This window comes from Carlito syrichta, unplaced genomic scaffold (genome assembly GCF_000164805.1).
Source record: "Carlito syrichta isolate Samal-C Ts95f unplaced genomic scaffold, Tarsius_syrichta-2.0.1 Scaffold303736, whole genome shotgun sequence".
Taxonomy (NCBI): Eukaryota; Metazoa; Chordata; class Mammalia; order Primates; family Tarsiidae; genus Carlito; species Carlito syrichta.
The window spans coordinates 999,538-1,023,572 of record NW_007247832.1 but is presented as its reverse complement, the minus strand read 5'-3'; the positions used below and the strand labels follow the sequence as shown (position 1 = coordinate 1,023,572).

Here is a 24,035-nt window from a genome sequence, read left to right as displayed (position 1 = left end):
CCTTCTAAATTTGTATGGACTAATTTTTAAAATGTAAAGTCTTACTGGAATTTATTAAATGTACATTAAAGATCTAAGAATAAAATTTCCTACATGGGTGATTTTTCTCAGTGCATTTGGTTAATAATCTGTGCATCTTATGTGGAAGCTCACACTGGACATTGCTTTGTGGGTAGTACAGTGGAGTCAGGCTGCCTGGTTTGAGTCCTGGCTCTGCTGTTTACTGTAAGTACAGCTTGACCCTCTCTGATCCCATTTCTTCATTTAGAAATAAAGTGAATAGCAATGGCATTTGGTTGTTAAGGGGGTTGAATGCAAAACTGACTCTAAAGTCTGTATTGTTCCAGGATAGGGTTGTGTCTTGCCAAGCACAGGATACTGTGCTTAATATTAGCATGACCAGTATTTCCATTGTATGTCCTCATTTGTATAACCACAGGGAACACTTCATGGAACTATATAATGTGACATGGGGAAGGGACTTGATAGATTATCTAGATCACAGAGATAATTCTCGACACCCTCATTCCTAGACCTGGTTACACATCAAAGTCACCTGGAGGAGCTCTGAAAAGCCCCGTGTTTGGGCCTCACCCCTGACCAACTACATCAGAATCTCAGGGGTGGATGTTCCAGTCATTTATTTTTAATAAACTTGGTGGTCCTTGAGCAGTTGACTTGGCGTTGGCAAGTAGTTTTCCAGCTTCTGCAAACTTGCCATGTTGGGGTATTTGTGGGGTAATAGATTAGATGACCCAATAGAAAGCAATGGTTTCTTATCTTCCTTGTGTCTGTTCAGTAAGTATATGAGGATAGATTTTGCCCCTTTCTCCTGGATCATATTTTTAAAGATTTTCATTCTTCTTCACTTTATTTTCCCCAATTTCAGTCAGTATTTTTAGATGTGAAGTTATCTAAGCATTTATACTTCTGGTTTTGGTTGAATACAAGATATTCTTTTTAAAAACTGTTTTGTATGAGTTGTTAATTCTGAAATAATTCTTTCATATTATGTTTTTATTTTTAGAACTTTTTGACAACTACATGCAACAAGATGCCCATGAATTCTTAAATTATCTACTAAATACAATTGCTGATATTTTACAAGAAGAGAGAAAGCAGGAAAAACAAAATGGTCGCTTACCTAATGGTAATATTGATACTGAAAATAATAACAGCACACCAGACCCAACGTGGGTTCATGAGATTTTTCAGGGAACATTAACTAATGAAACCAGATGTCTTACTTGTGAAACCGTAAGTATATCGTAAAATTTTGTATGGAAAATAGAATACATTTAAATCATTATGTTAAAAGTTGTCCTTTGAGGAGGAGAGGATGGGAGCTGAACTGGAACGTTGTCAATTCTTAGTGTAGGGTAGAAATGAAAGATGTGTTTTGCAGTTAAAAGGAATCTGCTGCTTATTGACAGCGCGTCACCGAGGTGATAGAAAGATGCTTATTGCAGATGGAACTATTTGATTTTGTTTCTGTTTAGAAGGCTATAGAACCATGTTGTGGAAATTATATGTCTTAGGCCAGGGAGGTATAGATTTTTCTTTTCCTACTATTGTGTTTAGTGTCTATTGTTGGAATAACAACTAAAGCATGCTGTGTCCACTTGAGAAGGGGAAAATGCCCACTTGCTGGACACTTTGTAAAGATGAAGCTTAAACATAGTTATGCCCACAATTAGATAGTCCAGCACTTTTGTTATACGTTCTTACCTTGTCATCTGATTTCTTACTGTGGAGTGAAAGATCAGACTTTATTTAATCAATCATCCGTGAACCAACTTGGTCAGTTGAACTAATGATGATCTTGATAGCATTTCTTCCCATTACATACCAAATCCAATTTAGAGTTGGACATTGCATTTAGTTATGTTTCTTTAGCTTCTGTGAATCTGATGCATTTCCATCGTCTTTTTTGTCTGTTAAGACATTAACATTTTTAAAGACTGTCCCTCCCCTTTTAATAGAATGTTCTCATATTTAGTTCCTCTAATGTTTCTTCTTAATTAGATGCAGATTATGCATTCTTGACTGGAATAAGGATTATTAATAAATAACTATATATAAACATGATGTGTGATTTGTATATCTTTCTTGAGGTGTCCAGGTTTTTTTTTTAATCTACTTTTCAGTTGGACTGTTTGTTTTCTTACTGTTGAGTTTCAGTATTTTTTGGTTGTTGTTTTAGTATAATTTAGGATTCTAGTCCTTTACTATATAGGTCTTTTGTAAATGTTTTCTCCCAGTCTCTGGCTTGTCTTTTCATTCTCCTGTTTTTGGCAGAGTAGAAGTTTTTAATGTTTTAATTTTCAGTGAAGTCCAATCTTTTTAATTTTCAATGTTAGTGAAGTCCAATCTTTTTTCATGGATTATGTGATTGGTGTTGTATCTAAAAAGTCATCAATAAACTTGTGGTCACTTAGGTTTTCTCATATGTTATTTTCTAGGAGTTTTATAGTTTTGTATTTTATGGTTAGGTCTATTATCCTTTTTGAGTCAATTTTTGTGTAAGATGTTAAAAGGTCTATGTCTAGATTAATTTTATTGCATTCAGATGTCCAGCTTTCCCAGCATTATTTGTTGTAAAGACTATCCTTTCTCCATGTAACTGCTTCTGCACCTTTGTTAAAGATGAGTGGACTATGTGGGTATGTTTCTGGGCTCTCTGTTGGGTACCATTGATCTGTGTCTGTGCTTCGCCAGCACAACGCTGTCCTGTTACTATAGCTTTAAAGTAAGTCTTACGTCTGGTAGTGTCCGTCTTCTGACTTTGTTTGTCTCTTTTAATATTGTGGTGGCTGTTCTGGGTCTTTTGTGTCTCCGTATGAACTTAGAATCAGTTTGTTGATATCCACAAAATAACCTGCTGGGATTTTGATTAGGGTTTTGCTGAATCTGTAGATCAAGTTGGAAGAATGACATCCTGACACTTCAAGTCTTTCTTTTCAAGTTATATGAACCATCTCTCTATTTGTTTACCTCTTCTCTGATTTCTTTCATTGGAGTTTCATTATTTTTCCTTATATAGAATTTAAACATATTTTGTTAGATTTATACCTAAATATTTCATTTTGGCGGATGCTAATATAAATAGTATTTATTCATTCAGCAAATCTTTATGGTTCTGTCATGAATAACACCATAGGATCTTTAAATAAAAGCCATAACTCACAACAGCAAGTGATCTGTTGAATGTTGATTTACATTGATTTTTTTAACAATAATCAATCATTTGTAAAATGATGCTGTCACTACTGTAATTTTAATTAATGGAGAACACAATACTAGTAAATAAAATTCTCTTTTCTAAATAAATTCTTAGTGGTGAACCTCTTTCAGATCAAGTGAAAGAGAAATAACTAAGTGCTTGACTTCATTAGCAGCAGCCTGTGAAGATGTTTTGGGGCCAGAGAAGGATGCTTTTGGGGTGTGGTCTTTTCTGCTAGCCCGAACAGCCGTTAAATGCAGTGATGACTTGACTGGACAACATTTGATGTTGGGAGTTGAACTGAATACTCCTCTTTATTCAGTCGAATTATCTGTAATTTTTGTTTTAACAGGGGTTTTTGAGATGTCTCTTATAAGAAAAATTTTGCCATAATTGAGTTTCAGACTTTAAGAAACATACTGCCCAGTTATTAGAGTGGTATTTCAATTGGAATGGTAATTGTAATCAGAGAACTTGGCAGCTGCTTGATATTCATTAGAATGGAATTTGATCTGTGTTAAAAGATGTCAGACTGCATAATTCAGCCTTCTTCAATGAAAGAGAAAATAGTTGAATTTGCTCAGCATGTTGAATAGTGCAGCAATGGGCGCAGCTGACCAGGTAGACTTGGAATCCTATGTGGAGGACTTTGAGATGCTCTGCCAACGCCTTTGACGTTTATTTGTAGCCTGAGAATGGCAGGGGTTGAAGATTCAACATTTTTAAGGGAGATGGTGATGTCAGCCATCCTTGTTCATAGTGTTTAAATATGAATTCATGTGATTTGTAAGGGATAGATGCTGATTTCTTTACTTGATCCTCCTGTGGCCTGCAATATATCTTTACAGATAGTTTCTTGAGAATTAAGAGTGTGAATTGAGAATATTTCCTCAGACTTTAAGTCCTCATCATGGATGCAGCAAATGATCGTAGTATCACGCCTTTATCCGACTGAGTTGAAGGGATGAAAGCCAGGAACTTTCAAGAATGAATATATAGTATTTCTTTGTTCAGCATTGCACAGATATTTAAGTACCGGGTAGGGCTGGTGGAAGATGTGTGAAACACGAGTCTCTGATCTCACAATGCTCATATGGCAGCAAAGGCTGGTCTTAAAGTCTGGGACAGTGTTGTGATAGGTGTGAGGTGAGTGAGGGAGACCTTGTCCAGGTGGGTGGGAAGGGTTGGGAAGGCTGGGGGGGGCTTTCGGAGGGGCTCGGGTTTTAGCAATGTGGTTGTCCATATCTCACTTGGTAGGAGACTGGTTTCTGCAGCTCCCTTTTCTGGTGTTCTCTGCTCGGCAAGGTTCTTTCTCAGTCCCTTTTCTTGGCGTTTCTCTTCCCGTTTATTCTTTAAGTGTGGGCGTTCCCCAAGGTTTCATTGTGGGTTACTTCTCTCTTTGCATTGGGAGGATCATGTTTCATTTTCATGATCACATGTGTCGATTAGTCCTAAGTCCAGATTTCCAGCCTTGACTTCATCTCTGAGTTCTAGACTGGGGTATCCCCAGACTGGCTGGGATGCGACGTTAGGACATACTAACCCCGCAGCAACCAGGCGTGTTGACAGCCGTTTTGAAAAGAGAGATGCTGCTCTACTTGGTGACCAGCTGGCACCAACCCAGTTACAAATACATACAGAACAACTCAGGTGATGCAGAGAGCCCTGTGATGCTCTTCACATAATCATACACGTGAAGGTTTAAAACAAAGACCCTTAAGGCAATGTCTGAGAACTTCAGTTTAAGAAATACAAGTCTTTTGAGCAGCAGCAGTCAGTGTCATCTTCACTTCTCGAGCCTACCTGGGCCCTGCCTGATGGCTCTAGCCTGCCTGTGCCATGCTGTCTCTTGTCACCCAGCCCACTTTCCTGCAGAACTGGGCTCATTATTTTTCCTCAGCCACATCATATTTTCTTCTTTCTTCCCCCTTCTTTTTCACTGGAATTTTTGAGATCCAGGTCGCCTATCTTGTAGTGTTGCTGTACTGTATATCGTACAGTGGGATGGCATCTTCTGTGGGGTTTAGATTCTAGGGTCAAGACCAGGGAGGGTCGAAATCACCTCCCTTCACCTATAAAACATGGTATGCATGGTGCCCTAGTATTATATTTGCGTAAATATGGAATATGTACAACCACATAGTCAGAACCTAGTGTACTGAGTGTATACTGAAGACGCAGAGGACAGGAAGGCCTCTGATCTCCTGCTGTGGAGTCAGAGTGGCTGAGAGGCACAGGGAACTGAGTGACTGTGTCTCCCCTTGCGAACACGCCTAGGAGTTGGACTCATTGAAGGAAACAACTCAGAAATGTGTGTCTCGAATTCCGTCCTATTCCAGTTCACACAAGCAAATACAAACTTTAGTTTTTATAAGGCAATTTACCTATCAGTCAAACAGAACTTTATGTTAGGTTTTTTCGGATAAATTAAAGTAGGTCATAAATGAAGATTGTAATTTGGCATTTGGGGCTACAAAGTATTTTTTTAATGATAAGACAATATAGATGTCATGTCCTTTGTAAACATTCTCATTGCCTTGGCCTATGTTTTTCAAGAATCAGTGTGTATGGTACAGTTTCATACTTTAAAACAACACAGAGATTTTAGAAAATAATGAAATTTCACATCTTACAAGCCTTTGCCAGTGAGAGAATCATTACATATGTACAGGTGATATAGGTTATTTATTCAGTGGCCTTTGTGTAATCTAAATCAAGTAGTTTTCTTCTGACTTCAGGAAAAAGAATTGTTTACCTATTTACTACTATTAATAGAATGCATTCAGTTATGTTAATTGGGAACTGTCGTTTGCTACTGTTTGGGAAATCAAAGATATAAATCACTGTTTTTACAGATAAGCAGCAAAGATGAAGATTTTTTAGACCTTTCTGTTGACGTGGAACAAAACACATCAATTACTCACTGCTTAAGGTGTGTGTAGAATTATTTATTTTGAAATTTAATAATTAGTTTTGGATAGAATATTTTAAAACAGATACATGATTTTCTGGTGTATACAAAATAAATTTATTTTGAATTTCATACAGGGGTTTTAGCAACACAGAGACTCTATGCAGTGAATACAAGTATTACTGTGAAGAGTGTCGCAGCAAGCAGGAAGCTCACAAACGGTAACTGGTGCTGTGTGGGTGGGTGTTCAGTGATGTTTTGGCAATGGGTGTTGTAGATGGACTTAGAAAAGCGAGCTATGAAAATTACACTTGAGTACAAGTTCTTAACTCTGTCACCAGCTCATTGAGTATTACCAGATAAATGATATTCCACGTGATGCCTTTGTTATGAAGACTGTACCTGCCAGTGATTTTTCTAGGTTTAGTGATTATGTAATAATCATAACCCAGTCCAGTTAAAATAGTAGGCCTTGAAGCTTTCTTCTTTATGTGGACTTTATTCTTGGTGGGGGGGAAGGGGGAGAAAGTGCTCCCTCCCTCCACCCTGTTTCTGCTTTTCCACATAGGACATTACACATTCTCTTAGCAGGTTATTAAAAGACTGGTTTGGTGTCAGGGAATGGATTCTTCATCCTCGGTACTTTACTTTTCATTTTGAAATAATCTCAAACTCAGAAGAGAAAAGTTGCGTGAATAATATAAGGATGCTTCCTTACCCAGCACATTGGACCATAAGCCCCTGATAAGTGCCACATCCATCCGGTCAGAAGGGAACATCGATGTGCTATTGTGATCTCAGACCTTATTGTGGTACCACCAGATGTCCCAGTAATATCTTTTATAGAAGAAGGATCCAGGCCAGAACTGCACATTCCATTCAGTATTCTGTCGCTTTGGGTTTTTTTTCCAGTTTGTAACAGCTCCTCAGTCTCTTCTTGACTTTAATGATCTCGACTCTTGAACATCACGAGTTTGTTGCTGTAGCATGTCCCTCATTTGGCTGGGGTGACAGGCATGTGTCACCACTCCTGATTAGTTTATTCTATTTTATTTTTTAGAGTTCCCTGTGTTGCCTAGGCTGGTCCTAAATTCCTGACCTCAAGCATTCTTCCTGCCTCTGTCTCCTGAGTAGCTGGGGATTATAGGTACAACCTACCATGACCACTGCATAGTATTTTTTTTTTTTTTTGAGTTGAAGTCTCACTCTGTCACTCAGACTGGAGTGCAACGGCCGCTCCTGGCCACCGCAGCCTCGACCTGCTGGGCTCCGGCGATCCTTCCGCCTCAGCCTTCCAAGTAGCTGGAACTACAGATGCGCGCTACCACACCCGGCTAATTTTTGATTTGTTGTAGAGATGAGGTTTTGTCAAGTTGCCCATGCAGGTCTCGAACCTGCGGGCTCAGGCAATCCACTCACTTCGGCCTTCCAAAGTGCTGGGATTACAGGCTGAGCCACCGAGCCCGGCCTGCATAGTATTTTTTTTGTATACCATATATCTACCCAGTTTTCTAAATCTAACAACTTAGATGTTTTCTCTGTTACAAGCAGTGCTTTGCAAACACACCCCTTACATATTTTTTAACTTTTTTTTTTTTTGAGTTGGGGGGGTCTCACTTGGTGTCCCAGGCTAGAGCGCAGTGGTGGCAATCTTAGCACAGGTGATCCTCCCACTTCAGCCTCCTGAATAGCTGGGCCTACATACATGTGCCACCATGCCTGGCTAATTATTTTTTGTAGAGACAGGGTCTCACTATGTTGCCTAGGCTGATCTAGAAGTCCTGGACTCAAGCAGTCCTTCTGCATCGGCCTCCCAAAGCTCTAGGATTATAAGCATGCACCATGGCCCCGGTCCGTTTCTTTATGTTTGTAGGATAAGCTATGCATGAGTTCCTGGAAAGACAATTGTACAGAAATTATATATTTCTCATTAGATTCTCTTGTCAACCCTAGTGATAATTTATAGTGTGATAGCAGGCTGATCAGTTAATCTTTTTGGGCCTTACTTGGATTAATCCACTTCTTGGGTCTCTACCAGCTCTCAATAGTTTATTGTTTCTAGTTTCAGAATAACAGAATAAGCTTGTGTTGAATATATAGACTGTAGTTCTTCCTAAGGAAACAAATCAATTTGAGTAAAGAAGTTTCACTCTGGGTGAAGGACAGAGCCCAACCATCATTCCAGTGAGTGCAGAACAGCATTTGACAAATTTTAACACCCTTTTATGATAAAATCACTCAGTAAACCAGGAATAGAAGGAAATTACCTCAACCTAATAAAGGCCATATATGAAAAGCCCACAGCTAATGTCATACTCCAGGGTGAACAATGGAGAGCTTTTTCTTTAAGACAGGAACAAATACGGATGCCCACTCTCGCCACCCCACTCAGCATAGTACTGGAAGTTCTAACCAGAGCAATTAGGCAAGAAAATGAAACAAAAGGCATCCACACAAATTGGAAAGCAAGAAGTAAAACGATCTCTTTTTACAATGGCATGATCTTGTATTTAGAAAACCCCATAGATTCCACAAACAAACTGTTAGAACTAATAAGCGCATTCAGCAAAGTTACAGGATACAAAAAACACACAAAAGCCACCTGCATTTTTATACACTAACAGTGAACTAATCTTAAAAGGAAATTAAGGAAACATTCCGTTTATAATAGCATCAAAAACAATAAAATATTTAGTAATAAACCTAATCAACATGGCAAAAGACTTGTACACTGTAAACTAACGATAAAATATTGCTGAAAGAAATTAGATATAAATAAATGGAAAGACATCCTGTGTTCATGAATTAGAAGACTTAACGTTGGTTAAAATGTCCGTATTACCCAAAGCAATCTGCAGAATCATTGCAATCCCCGATCCTTATCAAAATGACATTTTTTTCTGAAATAGAAAAATCATCCTAAAATTCTTACAGATTCACAAAAGACTCTTGATAGATGAAGCAGTCTTGAGACAGAAGAACAAAGCTGGGAGGTATCACACTTCATGATTTCAAATTACAATGCTACAGTAATTAAAACAGTATGATGCTGCCCTAAAAACATATAGTCCAGTGGAACAAACTAGAGAACCCAGAAATAAACCCACACAGTTAAGTGATCTTCAGCAGGGACAACTTGAACACAAAATGGGGAAAGGATAATCTCTTCAATGAATGATGCAGGGAAAACTGAATTTCCACATTCAGGAGAATAAAGCTGGACCCTTACCTAACATCATCTACAAAAATTAGGTCAAGATGGATTAAGATCTAAAGAAACTATGGAACTCTTAGATGAAAACATAGGGGAAAAACTTTATGACCTTGGATTAGGCAGTGATTTCCTGCATATGACTACAAAGGCACAGGCAACAAAACGAAAAATAGACAAATGGGAAAGCATCTAGCTTTAAACTTCTGCAAAGCAAAGGAAACAGAGTGAAAAGGCAACCTGTGTAACCATAGAAAATATTGGCAAGACAGACTGTGGCTCACACCTGTAATCCCAGCACTTTGGGAGACCAAGACAGGAGGATCACTTGAGACCTGGAGGTTGAAGCTGCAGTAAGCTATGTTATACCACTGCACTCCAGCCTGGGCAACAGATCAAGACCCTGTCACTAAAACAAATGCACATACACAAAATAATAATCCAATTTAAAGATGGGCAAAGGACTAGAATAGATATTTCCTCAAAGAAGATATGCAGATAGCCAACAAGCATAAGAAAAGATGTTCAGCATCACTAATAATCAGAGAAATATGAATCAAACTACATGAGCTCTCACCTTGCACCTGTTAGAATGGACACTATCAAAAAAGCAACATGTTACCAAGGATGTGGAAAAATTGGAACCCTTGTACACGGTTAGTGGGAATGTAAAATGATGTATCTGCTATGGAAAACAGTATGGAGGGTCCTCAAAAAATTAAAAATAGAACTCCCATGTGTTTCAGCAGTCCCACTTGTGGATATATATATACTCCAAAAGAATTCAAAACAGGATCACGTTCATGTTCATTTCAGTGTTATTCACAATAGCCAAGAGGTGGAGACAACGTAGAATATCTATCAACAGGCGAAGGGAGAGAGCAAACGCAGTGTATGCACACCATAGAATGTGACCTGGCCTTTCAAGTAAAAGAACTCTTGTTATATGTGCAGCGTGAAGGAACTTAGGATATTATGCTAAGTGAGAGAAGTCAGTCAAAAAAGACAGCTGCTACTTGATTTCACCTAGATGTCTGAAAATGTCAGACTTTCAGAAGCAAAGTAGAGTGGTGGTTGCCACAGGCTGGGAGTGGAATACAGGGAGGCAGTTGTTCACTGGGTGCAGAGTTTCATTGAGGAGATGAAAATGTATCTTTTGTGCAGTAATGTTCCTGTAGTAAACATGACTGTGGTGCACACGTAAATGGTGAAGATTGTAAATTTCGTTGTATTTTTAACCACAATAAAAATATGCACTTGGGGCCTGACTACTGCTCACGTATCCCTATTGGCATCAATATTTAAAAAATTATTCTTCCAAGAAGGTTTAATCTGGGAGCATTGAAGGATGATTCTGGGAATGTTAATAATGTGCCACAGAACAAGTATCCCATGTGCAAATGAATGTGCTGCAGAATAAAATTTTCTCTTAGATATTCGTGTTTTATATTGTAGACTCTAAGAAGACTCACAGTGTAGAGGAACTGTAACGTTATCTAGCCTTTTCCAGAATTTATTTGCACAGAGACTCCTTTTCTTATAGCATGCCTAGTACACTATACACAGCACAGTTCAGGAAAGATCCCGGTTTGGGAGATGTGACTCTGATAAGTGTGTGGGCCCACTGGGAGGAGAAGAGTAGGTAGGGGAGGATGGGCTCCCCGGGGAATGGTACTGAGGAAGGACTGAGGTCTTTATTTCAGCTGTTGTTTTTCCTGTCCTCGGCATGTGTGGGGTGGAGTAGGGTGGGGGCAGGGCTGAGGTACAGGCACGCCTCATTTCATTGCACCCTGCTTTGGGACCTCCTTGGAGATCCTGTGTTTTTCACACATGGAAGGTTTGGGGCAGCCCCCCATCAAGCAAGTCCACCAGCACCATTTTCCCACCAGCCTGTGCTGACATTGTGTCCCTGTCACATTTTGGTGATTCCCGCAATGCTTCAGGCTTTTTCGTTATTAGTTGTGTTGTGGCTGCCCGTGATCAGCAGTTGGTTGTTGATGTTACTGTTGGAACTGTTTTAGGGTGTCACGAACCGCACCCATATACAGTGGCAGACTTAATGGATGAATATGAGTGTTCTGACGGCTCCACTAACCTGCTGTTCCTGTCTCTTTTTCCTGGGGCCTCTCTGTTCCCTAGGGCACAGCAATGTTGAAATCAGACCAATTAGCAACTCTACAACGGCCTCTCAGTGATCCAGGGAAAGCATGTCTCTCCTCCTTTAAATCAAAAGCTAGAAGTGGTTAAACTTAGGAAGGCTTGTTGAAAGCCAGATGGGCAGAAAGCTAGGCCTCTGTGTCAAACAGTCAAATTGTGAATGCAAAGGACAAGTTCTTGAAGGAAATGAGCAAGAGTGCCCCCCTCCAGTGAACACACGAGTGGTAAGAAAGTACAGCAGCCTCATTACAGACGTGGAGAATGTTTGAGTGGTCTGGATGGAAGATGCATTCAGCCCCAACATTCCTTTTAGCCAGAGCCTAGTCCAGAGCAGGGCCCTGGCTTCTTTTCAGTTCCATGAAGGTCGAAATGGGAGCGGAAGGGACAGAAGGAACATTTGCAGCTAGCAGAGGTGAGTTCCTGAGGTTTAAGGAAAGATGCCGTCTCCATAACAAAGTGCAGGCGAAGCAGAAAGTGCTGATGGAGAAGCTGCCACAAGTTCTCCAGAAGATCTAGCTGAGACAATTGATGTTGAAGGTGGACACACTAAATAATAGGTATTTAATGTAGACGAAACAGTCTTCGATGGGAAGAAGGTGTGCCATCATGACTTTCATAGCCAGTGAGGAGGCAGTCAGTGCCTGACTTCAAGCTTCAGAGGACAGGCTGACTCTCTTGTTAGGGGCTGATGCAGCAGGAGACTTTAAGTTGAAGCCAGTGCTCACTGACCATTCCAGAAATCTTAGGGCTCTTAAAGATTCCACTGCCAGGTATGGTGGCTTATGCCTGTCATCCCAACACTTTGGGAGGCAGAGGCAAGAGAATTGCCTGAGCCCAGGGATTTGAGACCAGCCTGGGCAACTTGGCAAGACCTTTTCTCTACAGTAAATTTTAAAAAATTAGTGGTGGCATGTGTCTGTAGTTGCAGCTACTTGGAAGGCTAAGGCGGAAGGATCACCTGAGCCCAGCAGGTTGAGGCTGCAGTGGCTGTGAGCGTGCTGCTGCACTCGAGCCTGGGTGGCAGAGTGAGACTCCAGCTCAATCAATCAATCAATCAATAAACAAACAAACAAATAAATTAAAAAAAAAATAATAAAATAAAATAAAATACAGGCTTCTAATTTAGGGAAGAACCAGACTTGAAACATTTTACCACCCAGCCTGAGAGGTGAATAGAGGGACAAAATGTAGAGGGAGCCAGGCATGGTGGCTTACACCTGTAATCCTAGCACTTTGGGAGATGGAGGCGAGAGGATTACCTGAGCCCAGGGGTTTGAGACCTTGTCTCTACAATATATCAAAAAATTAGGCAGGCATGGTGGCACGCGCCTGTGGTTCCAGCTTCTTGGAAGGCCGAGGCAGAAGGATCGCCTAAGCCCAGCAGGTCAAGGCTGTGGTGGCCATGAGTGTGCCACTGCACTCCTGCCTGGGCAACAGTGAGACTCTGACAAAAAGAGTTCTGCTGAATGTACGCTGGAGGCTGAGCTATAGAAATGGAACAGCAAAGCCTAGGTGACAGCACATCTGATTACAGCATGGTTTACTGAGTATTTTAATCCCATCATAGAGACCTACTGCTCAGAGAAAAAGATTTCTTTCAAAATATTGTTTATTGCCAGTGCACCTTGTCACCAGGAGCCCTGATGGAGATGTGCAGGGAGACGAATGTTGTTTTTAATGCCTGCTGATGACATGACACCCGTTCTGCAGCCAGTGGATTAAGGAGTCATTTTGACTTTCAAGTCTTATTATTTAAGAAACATATTTTGTAGGGCTACAGCTTCCATAGACAGTCTGCTGATGGGTCTGGGCAAAGTAAATTGAAAACCTTCTGGAAAGGTTCCACCATTCTACATGCCATTAAGAACATGTGTGTTCCACGAGAGAAGGTCAGAATGTAGCATTGACAGGAGTTGGGAAGAAGTGGATTCCAACCCACATGGAAGACTTGGAAGGGCTCAAGCCTTCAGTGGAGCAAGGGACTGCAGGGGTGGTGGCAACAGCAAGAGAACTACGCGTGGAGCCTAAGGAGAGGACTGAGCTGCTGCAGCCTCGTGACACAGCTTGGACCACAAAGAGCTGCTGCTTGCTGAGGAGCAGAGAAAGCAGTTTCTTGAGATGGAATCTGGCGACGATGCCGTGCACATTGCTGAAATGACCACAAAGGGTTTAGAATGTTCCATAAACTCAGTTGATAAAGCAGCGGTAGGGCCAGAGAGGATTGACTCCAATTTGAAAGACTTCCTGCTGATAAAATGCTATCAAGCAGCATCACATGGTACAGAGAACTCTTTCAGGAAAGGAAGAGAGCTTGCTCACTTCCTCACTGTTGTCTTATTTTAAGGGACTGCCACAGCCACCCTAACCTCCAACCACCACCACTCTGACCATCAGCATCTAGGCAAGGCTCTCCACAAGCAAAAAAGATTATGACTCACTGAAGGCTCAGGTGATCGGTAGCATTTTTTTAAGCAATAAATGATCTTAAATTAATGTGTATCCATTTTTTAGACATGATGCCATCTCACACTTAATAGACTTACATTTACAGTGTAAACATAACTTTTGTATGCGACCTTGCTGTATTGCGGTGGTCTGGAACTGGGTCTGCACTGTCTCTGAGGTAGACCTTATGATCCTGTCACTTCACCACAGAGTCCCTTCGTGTCCTTCTCACACAGTCCTGGTGTCGCACCCCTCTCAGCCCCTTGTTGTAACGTGCCACAGTTAGTCCTTGTTGATGTTACAGTTGAAAAGAGCATGGAAGCTGGTCCTTGGAGCTGTGTGTCTGTGTACTTATTAAGCTCTACTGTGTGGTCAGGACTTCTTTGAACAGGATGTTGGTAAGTTCTTAAGTGCTTGTGGCTGGGATGGTAAATGTATCTGTGGTAGAGCTTACAAATTAGTGTCCTCTGGCCCAAATTCCTTCCATAGATGTCTCTACTTGGCTCACACAGTTTATAAAAATGGGAAATTTTACTTTCAAAATAGTTTCTGGCTATTTTTAGGGGGGGAAAAAACCCAAAAGATCAGATACCACTGGGTCCTGGGCCCGTGTTTAATCCCCTGTTGGCATCAAAGGCCGGCCGGGGAGCAGTTGGTATCTTGTTAGAGGGTGATTGCAGACTGCGTTCTTTCTACATGTCCTCCTCGTCCTCCTCATCCTCCTCGTCCTCGGGAGTGTTTTCACTACTGACACTTGACACCTGCTGGCTCTTTGAAGGACTCCCCTTGGGCTACAGAAGAAAGGAGTTTCTGGGAATTTCTTTCAGCCACCAAAGTCCATGACCAGGGACTGACAGGTCCTGAAGAGGGTAGGAAAGCCCAGCTACCCTGCTGTGGTAGAGGTGAAGTGTGTATTCCAGGCTTCTCTGCCGGACGAGGCTGGCACTGCCCTTTCTAGGATTCTGCCTGATGGAACCTCTACCTGGCCCCTTCCCATTCCCGCTCCCCCACACCCACAGGGCACTTTTTGTCTCAGGGTCTGCTTGTAGGGAGCAGGACCTAAAATAGGATGTTGTGTTTTCATTATCATCCATTTAAAAATACATTCTGATTTCCCTTATGATTTTGTTTGTCCTATGGGTTATTTAGAAGTGTGTGGCTTTGTTTCCATATTTGGGGGGACTTTCTAGACTTTTCTGTTAATTTTTTTTTTTTTTTAATCAGGGGACACACTCTGTGATTTCATCGTTTGAAATTTGAGGCCTCTTCTGTTGCCCAGTCCACTGGTGAATGTCCTAATTGTCCTTGAGAAGGTGTAGACTGTGGTGTGGGTGGAGTGTTCTGTAGATGTCAGTTAAATCTTCAAGTAGCTTGTTCAGGTCTTCACTGTCCTTACTGATTTGTGTGTGTGTGTGTGTGTGTGTGTGTGTGTGTGTGTGTGTGTGTGTGTGTGTGGTTAGTGAGAGAAGTCTGTTAAGAATTGTCCTTACTGATTTGTGTGTGTGTGTGTGTGGTTAGTGAGAGAAGTCTGTTAAGAATTGCAACTTTTTTTTTTGAGTCAGGTTGCCATTCTGTTGCCCAGGCTGGAGTGCAGTGGCCAGCTCAGCGCTGACTTGCTAGGCTCAGACAAGCCTCCCACCTAAGCCCTCCAAGTAGCTGCGGCTGCAGGTGTGCACCACCATGCCCAGTTAATTTTTTAAAAAAATTTATTGTAGAGATGAGGTCCCGCCATATTGCCCAGGCGGGTCTTGAACTCCTAGGCTCAGACAACCCTCTCACCTTAGCCTCCCCAAATGCTGGAATTATAGGCATGCACCGCCGTGCCTGTCCAGAATTCAAACTCTTTTATTATGCATTTGTTTATTTCTTTACTTCTATCAATTTTGAAGCAGTGATATTTGGAGCATTTTAGGATTGTGATGCCCTTTTAATTAAGTGACCCTCCTCGTTATGAAGTGTCCCTCTTTATCTGGTAATAGTCCTTGTCTTGAAGTATACTTTGACATTAGAATAGCCAGGTTACTTAGGATTGGGGTTTTTTCCCATTCTTCCACTTTTTATATTAGTTTTATTTTATGTATGTATGTATTTATTTATTTAATGTTACAACTCACTTTTATTGTTTTCTTTTTTTGTTTTTTGAATTGGAGTCTCACTCTGTTGCCCAGGCCATTCTCGAACCCGTGGGCTTAGGCAATCCGCTCACCTCAGCCTCCCAAAGTGCTGGGATTACAGGCTGAGCCACTGTGCCTGGTCCTTTTGATTCTTTATAAACTTCCTTTCACATGGAGAAATCTGTTGTTACAGTTTTTAGCTTATCTCTCTCTCCTTTTTTTTAAATCCCTAAGCTAGCATCAGTGGAGTCCAGAGCAGGAAAGACATAAACTACAATAGAAAGGCACTTAGATGTCAAATCTGATGTCCTGGAATGTCCAGCCACAATCCAAGGACAGCAACAGCACACTACCTCTTCCAGACCTGGCCTACCACTGAGCACATGCTGAACTCACCGAGACCTGGAGACCTTCCAGGGCCCTCTCCTCTGCCCTGCTGAGTCTCAAACCCATAGCCCCCGGGGGACTTAAGGCCTAGGGCCCTCACAGGGGCTGGGGTGCTTGCTGGGCCCAAAGAAAGGAGACTGGCTCTGTCGGGGCTAGGGTCTGAAGCCTAATGGCAGAATGGGTAGAGTTGACAGAGCTGCCAGGAGGAACCGCAGGGCCACGGAGGACAAGCCCTGTTACTATTTTTGTTGCATTGTTTTTTATTTATTTTTTTGACTAGGGGTCTCAATCTGTCACGCTGTTGCCCAGGTTGGAGCACAGTGACACAATCACAGCTCACCCTGTCCTCAACTTCCTGGCCTCAGGCAGTCCTCAACTTCCTGGCTTCAGGCAGTCCCTTCCTCTCAGTCTCCTGAGTTGGTGGGACTTCAGGCATGCACACCCGGCTAATTTCTTTCTTTTTTTTTTGTAGAGACAGGGTCTCACTGTGTTGTGGCTGATACTGAAGTGCTGGACTCAAGTAGTCCTCTCACCATGGTCTCCCAAAGTGCTGGGATTACAGGTGTGAACTTGGCTCCATTTTTGTTTTTAAATTTCTTTTTAATTTTTGACCCACAGTTGGCTGAATCTGCAGATGTAGAACCCCAGATATGGATGACTGAATAATATAAATTCATACAAATCTTGAAATAGTTGCTTATAGGGGGGGAAGGGGCGGGATTGGCGGGGAGGGAGGGGGCTTACCTCATCAACAAGGATACCTGCATAATGAACGTATGTATACCTAACCCTGAATTATACCCCACATACTTAAAAAATAAAGAAATAGTTGCTTGTGTGGCAGCTGGATGCCATTAAAAAATGAGTTTAAATAGAAAATTATTTGTATGCCTAACCCTGAATTGTACCCCACATCTTTAAAATAAAAAAAAATTTTAATAGAAAATTAATTTACAGGTTGGTTTACAGATTTTAAAATGTTTAATTCAAACTTTTACACATAAATAGATAAAAGGGAAAAAAGTTATCTTCATGTTTTTCCTCAACATAATCTGTTTTTTTGTAGAAAAATGTTATATTCTAAGATAACTTTTTTTAAACAGTGACAGCAATCAAGAGGTCCCTTATGTAACCACCCTCCATACAAGTTTCAGTGGAAGGAAAAGCAGAATCCTATCAGTTCTTGAGTGTGTTGATGGACTTAGGTCTTGAGCAGGAAACTATCTTCTTTTTTTTCCTTTTGCTGCAAAATCTACATAATGAATTTCACACTCCTTACATGTATGTCCGAGCAGTTTTCTCTTTCTTCTGGAATCATCTCAATATGAGGAAGCTTTTGTAAGCTAGGCTCTCATCTGTAAAAGATGGCTCCACACACATTTTCATTTGACAATTTCATGTTTATTCCCATGGGTGTTTGGTTTCTTTGTGGAAGCCACAGTTCTCTGGAAGGAACTCTGCTGACTATGATTTACAGGCATTGTGTGCTGTCTGATCAAACATATTTTATCTACTGTGACTAAGATTTTTCTCTCCCTTTTCTGTGTGGATTCTCTGCCCCTTATTTAATTTCTAAAAGCATATTTTCCTAACCTTCCAGCCACGTCCACTCCCTGTCTTCCTAATCTTAGCTTGGCTTAACTTGAGCAAAGGCATCTCTTGCGTAGACACTCTGCTGGTCGTTTTCAAAAGTGCTTTGTTTTGTAAATATTGTGTTTTAGCAAGTCTACATCTGTCATCAAAGAGCTGATGTTTTGTAGTTGAATTAGTCTATGTGTAATTTTATATCTTTTCTGCTTCTCTTAAGTGTCTTCCCATGCCACTTAGCCACTTTCTTTCCTTTTTTTAAGTTTTCAAACAAAGTTTATTCGAGAAAGAAGGAAGAAACGAAAGTGACATGCCAGAGCTGACATGAGCAAAAGAAACCACCACCTAGCCACTTTCAACAACATTGTTTTAAGTTGTATAATATTCTGCTATGTTTGTGTTGTAACTTATTTCAACATTTTCTGTTGTTGAATAGTTAGGATTTTTCACATTGTAAAATAACTCTACAAGTAGACTTTTCCCACAAGTGACGTTTTTGAGATGATGTATTTAATTTCTATTTCTAGAAATAGGATTACTGAGATGAAGGACATATGTACCCTTAATTCATATTACTGGATTGCTTTCCAGGAATGACTAGATGTTTACTTTTACTTTGGCTAATGTTTTCAAAGGCCAAGTTAGTTGAGTAGTAAATATTTTAGGAATAATAAGCTATTCATCCCATTTAAGGTCTGTAGAATGCAGATTTGGAATAATGCTGTAAAGTGATTTTTTTCCACTTTATTAGAGACAGTGGTTTGGTATGCTTTTTTTTTAGTTATGAGAAGTATTTTGTTTCACTGAACCCTCAGTTCTGCAACATCTGGCTAGTGTCTATCCTATGCCAGGCATGCTGTGGGTACTGGAGAAACACAAATGAAGAGAATGGTTTCCCCTGCGAAGAGTTCAGAGCCTAGAAGACGAATCACCACTAATGAGCTGAGTGTTCTCCTGTGTAATAAGCTTGACATGTATAAAGTGACCCTGTGAAGTGCTGGTGGAGTGAAGAGAGGGTTATTTGTGCCAGATGCTGTGACACTTGAGCTGAGCCTTTGAAAGAAGAATGGTAGCACGTGCCTGTAGGTCCAGCTACTCGGAAGGCTGAGGCGGAAGGATCACTGGAGCCCAGCAGGGCGAGGCTGCGGTGGCCGGGAGCGGCCGCTGCACTCCAGTTGGGCGACAGGGTGAGACTCCAACTCCAAAAAAACGAAAAAAGAAAGAAGAATGGGCTGTTGGAGGAGAAGTGGGAGCACAAAGGCAGTCTCAGGGAGAAACTGCATCGAGGGGTAAATTCTGGGAGATTATTCAGAACGTCAAGAGCAGCCTGCGCTTCACCGTTTGAAACCTAACTCCTAAGTTTCCAGGCTATTTCATTCCCTCTCTAGGATGCGTAGTCATTGTTCTTAATATGGAGTTATTTCTTATCTCTGGCAAACACCCTTCCTTGAGTGGTCTTCAGTGCTTTTCTTATTTTAATCTCCTATTGTCAGTATGCTCCTGCATGTTATAGATTGATAGAACAAATGAGTTTCAGTCTACACTCATGTCCAAAGGAATTGGCAGCTTCAAAAAAGCCCTTTTTTCCTCCACCACTTCTGGGTACACGTGCATCTAGCCTTATTATGGTGGATCTGTGTTTGAAAAAATGCCAATTTCTTCATCAGGGACTGATGCCATTCTGTCTGTTTTGGAGCCATGTTGAGTGTTGCATCAGCTTATGTGATGTGGCAATGATGGGTGTGCTGCAGTGGTCTTAAGGTGTACAGTATTTTGTGCCGGTGTAAACATAACTAGTAGAAATGAGCAAAACTGACCAGTAACTGTCTTAATTGGATATAAAGTTTGATAATTCAAGGTCATTTTCCTGACTTTTATGAATTTTTGTTTTCATCTTTATTTTTAATAGGATGAAAGTTAAAAAACTGCCCATGATTCTAGCTCTACATCTGAAGAGATTTAAATATATGGATCAACTTCATCGATACACAAAGCTTTCTTACCGGGTAGTTTTTCCTCTAGAGCTTCGTCTGTTTAACACTTCCGGTGATGCAACCAATCCAGACAGAATGTACGACCTTGTTGCTGTTGTGGTTCACTGTGGAAGGTAATGGCAACGCTGGGGACATGGTAAGGTGGTTCCTAGGCTAGCAGAGCAGGGCCCGTTCAAGCTGTTCATGAGTGAACCTAGCGATCTAGCGCTGCTAGAAGTTCTTTATCTTCCTCAAGTGAAGGGTATTTCAAAATGTATTTTTAGGTATACATTTTATCATTTCTTCCTTAAAAGTTTTTTTATAATAAAATACATTATTGCCTTAATTTTAATTCTTTAAATATTACCCTGAGAGTATTATATTTGATTTCCTAGAACTTTAAGGTCTGCTAGTTTTTCTTTTCCTTGTGTGTATCTGTGAGGTTGTTGGGTAAAATGATGCTGCCTAAATAGATTTTGCAAAATAAATCATTTCTGTGTTTCATTGGACATGTTCATCACATTAATGGTGGTGAAAAGTGTTTAACATGACTTTGGGGATGATTTTCAAAGATCAGTGTTTTGCTTCTGCCTGAGTAGGCATTTATTGTCAACTCCTGTTAGCCAACTTAGTGTGCTTTCATGCTTCTCCTCCTTCCAGCATGGTATGCTTGTCTTCTCCGCATGAACATGCATATGTGCAAGTGAACTCTTAAATTCAGTAACTCAAAAAAATTCCCAGATTACAAGAGCATAACATAATCAGAACTTACATTTGGAACATATGTCTTCATTGACTACTTAGTATTTCTTTTAATAATTTTAAGGCAGATGCGCATCCTTTTCCCCTTGCTTTTGAGAAACTTATACTAACAGCGTATTTTATCCAAATGGAAGAGTCCTGGCTTTCTCCTCTCTAGTCTCCTCCAGCTTCTGCTCGGAATCCATAAGGATGACCAGGAGGGAGTCGACACTGCGTAATGCTGTCCCCTACCTCCCTTGCCCCTGTCGACCTGGGCTCCTGTCTTTTATCCTCAGCGAGAATCTTTCTTTCCACCTTTGGAACATTCTGGTTCTGAAGTCAGAGTGACAGCATCTGAAAGGATAAAACCAGGATCCGATCAGACTGGAGGTTGTAAGAGTCTGAGAACCTGGGTCTCAGTATGATTTTGGCCGTTTGTGGGCAGTCTGACTTCACACGCAGCTTCCTGAAAAGGATTCAGTTTTCTTTTCTAGAAAATGTAAATAATTTTAACTACCTCATTGCATTGTTAGGATTCAAAGGGAAGTGAGAATCACTTCACTACTGCTACTGTTTGAACAACAAAAATATGATAACTTTACCTTCCCACTTCTAACGATGCCGTTCTTCGGCCGCTTCAGTCTTCTTCTCCTGAAATTACGCTAGATTTTTAGAATTCTTCACTCACAAGATCACGAGCTCTGGGACTCCTGACTCAGATCATAGCCAGATCATAACCCTCCCCCTCTTTGTCTCTCTGTAAAATCAGCCCCTCTTTCCCTGTCAGCCTCTAGTCTTGTGGCCTTTCCCTTTTTAGTCCTTCCCTTGGCCTCACCCCTCTCCTCCCAGCTTGACGCCACTGTTATTTAAAGCACGTTCTCACAAGTGCTGCAAAATTCTCTTGGAAACTCTCCGAATCCCAGCTGTCAGGACTGCTGCGGAAAATTGCAGGGATGCTTAGAGCCTCTACTCACAACTCTGGCTGTCCACCTCGGTAGGAATTCATTCCTGCTGATGCTCCGTGGGCCCCCCACCCTGCCCCAGCTTCGACTCTTCCTCCTGTCTCACTCATGGCCTTTGCCTCCCTGTCCCCTCCTCTGGAAGTCTTTCTTGTGCTCCTCCAGCCTGTCTCCACACGGTGCTGCCCTCTCTAGACACACAAACGCTGGAGGCACATTGCGAGTCCTGCCTGCTGCTTTTGTACGACTGTGCTATTGGGTTCTGTGGCTGTTTCCTTGGGAGAACAGTTACTGCTTAAAACAGCACATAATGTGCTCACCAGTAGAAGACTCGTAGTATTTTTAAATCTTTCTGTTTTGTATTTTACTTACAGACATGCTTCCTATAAGTGAGCAGGCTCACTGTCGGCATGTCGGGGCCAACTCAGCTCGCTCATTCTCTAGCCCCACTACCCGGTGTGTCATCAATTCCCGAAGACGTTTGCTAGCTGACTGAGCGTTGCCCTTAAGCCCATTTAGACTTGGGCCCAGCCTTCTTGATTCCCAGCTCTCTCCCTCCACCTCTTCTCCCACTAGAGGAGGCCTGGCCTGTGGCTCTGCTTGTGCCTCCTGCTCTTGCCTTGGGTGATGTTTCTGAGTAGTTGTGTCCAGTGCTGAATGTGTCTCGGGCAGGAAGTTGTGGGTGGCTTACTGATCTCTGTGTGGCCAACACGATTGTTAGCACTCATGCTCAGCTGGGCGGGTGTGCTGTTCAGATGCGGACCTGACAAGTGCCTGCCTCAGGTGTGTGTGTCCTAGCCTCACACCTGGCCTCTCATTTCGTTACTGGTTTATGAAATTAACTTGTGTCTGCTGTTCGTCAGACTAGCTCTCGCCGGTAGAAAAGGCTGCCTAACTTTTCCAGCTGACCCATGGGCCTCAACCCGCAAGCTCCTTCTTTCCTAGCCTCTGTTCCATGACCTTTCTGTGGTTTTTTCACCTCTAAATTCTTTGTTTTCATGTCCTACCCTCTGTGTAAAACACAAGACCTTGTAGATGAATCTTAAAGAAATGAGACTTGTTAAAGCATTAGAAACTTTTAGAAAACAAGTTTTGAGGTGTCATTCTCTGTAAGTAAAACGTAGTCTTGTTGGTGTCATTCTGTCCCCAAGATATCTGCCTCACCTACTCTTCATATTAAACCTCCGATTGCTACTTTTAAAACAGCATTCATCATAAAGAATAATAGGTGTTGAAAATGTTTTCAAATACTGTATCAGTTATAGAATTAGTTTAATTTAAAGATTACATAAGCCTTTGTAATGAATTATACTTAAACCAGATAAAGTTGAAATCTTTGCCTTCTTGTTTTCTTTTTTTCTTTTTTCTCTTTTTTTGAGTTGGAGTCTCACTCTGTCGCCCAGACTGGAGTGCAGTGGCATGCTCCCAGCCACCGCAGCTTTGACCTACTGGGCTCCAGCAATCCTTCTGCCTCAGCCTTCCAAGTAGCCGGTACTATAGGCGTGCACTACCACGCCTGGTTAATTTTTTTGATTTATTGTAGAGGTGAGGTCTCGCCAAGTTGCCCAGGCGGGTCTCGAACCCGCAAGCTCAGACAATTCACTCACCTCGGCCTCCCAAAGCACAGGATTACAGGCTGAGCCACCGTACCTGGCCACCATCTTGTTTTATAAAACAAATAATTTATTTTAAGAGAAATAGCACTTCCTTTTATTTTATTTTTATTTTTTGAGACAGGGTCTCGCTCTGTCACTGTTGCAGTGCAGTGGTATGATTCCAGTTCATTGCAGCCTCGACCTCCTGGGCTCAAGCAGTCCTCCCACCTCAGCCTCCTGAGTAGCTGGGACAAAAGGCCCGTTGCACCACACCAAGCTAATTTTTTATTTTTGTAGAGACAAGGTCTCATTGTGTTGCCCAGGTTGGTCGAACTTCTGGGCTAAAGCTATCCTTTCACCGTGGCCTCCCAAAGCACTGGGATTACAGGTGTGAGCCCCCACACCCACTGCCTCCTTTATTTTTACATATGTCTAGATCTCTATATTCCAGATTTGTTTAAAATGAGATGCAGGGGCAGTCATAATAGTTAAAATGGTCAGGTACAGTGGCTCACGCCTGTAATCCCAGTGCTTTGGGAGATGGGGTAGGAGAATCGCTTAAGGCCTGGAGTTCGAGACCAGTCAGGCCAATATAGCAAGACCTTGCCTCTACAAAAAAAAATTGTTTTAGCCGGGCTCGGTGGCTCAGCCTATAATCCCTCGCCTTTGGGAGGCTGAGGTGAGTGGATTGCCTGAGCCCACGGGTTCGAGACCTGCCTGGGCAGTGAGACC

The 24,035-nt window shown here is 41.7% G+C and overlaps 1 protein-coding gene across 2 annotated transcripts in view; it reads left to right on the top strand.

Annotated features, from left to right (window-relative positions):
- Positions 1-24,035, top strand: part of USP12 (ubiquitin specific peptidase 12) — a 45,709-nt gene that overhangs the window by 13,004 nt on the left and 8,670 nt on the right. For both annotated transcript variants that reach the window (XR_002482027.1, XM_021712939.1), the window contains exons 3-6: positions 1,028-1,257; positions 6,079-6,155; positions 6,272-6,355; positions 19,945-20,142. Coding sequence is in view for 1 of the 2 variants with exons in the window: in XM_021712939.1 (XP_021568614.1) it covers positions 1,045-1,257; positions 6,079-6,155; positions 6,272-6,355; positions 19,945-20,142 (572 nt within the window). In the remaining variant the exon portion in view is untranslated. The remainder of the gene's footprint in view (positions 1-1,027; positions 1,258-6,078; positions 6,156-6,271; positions 6,356-19,944; positions 20,143-24,035) is intronic.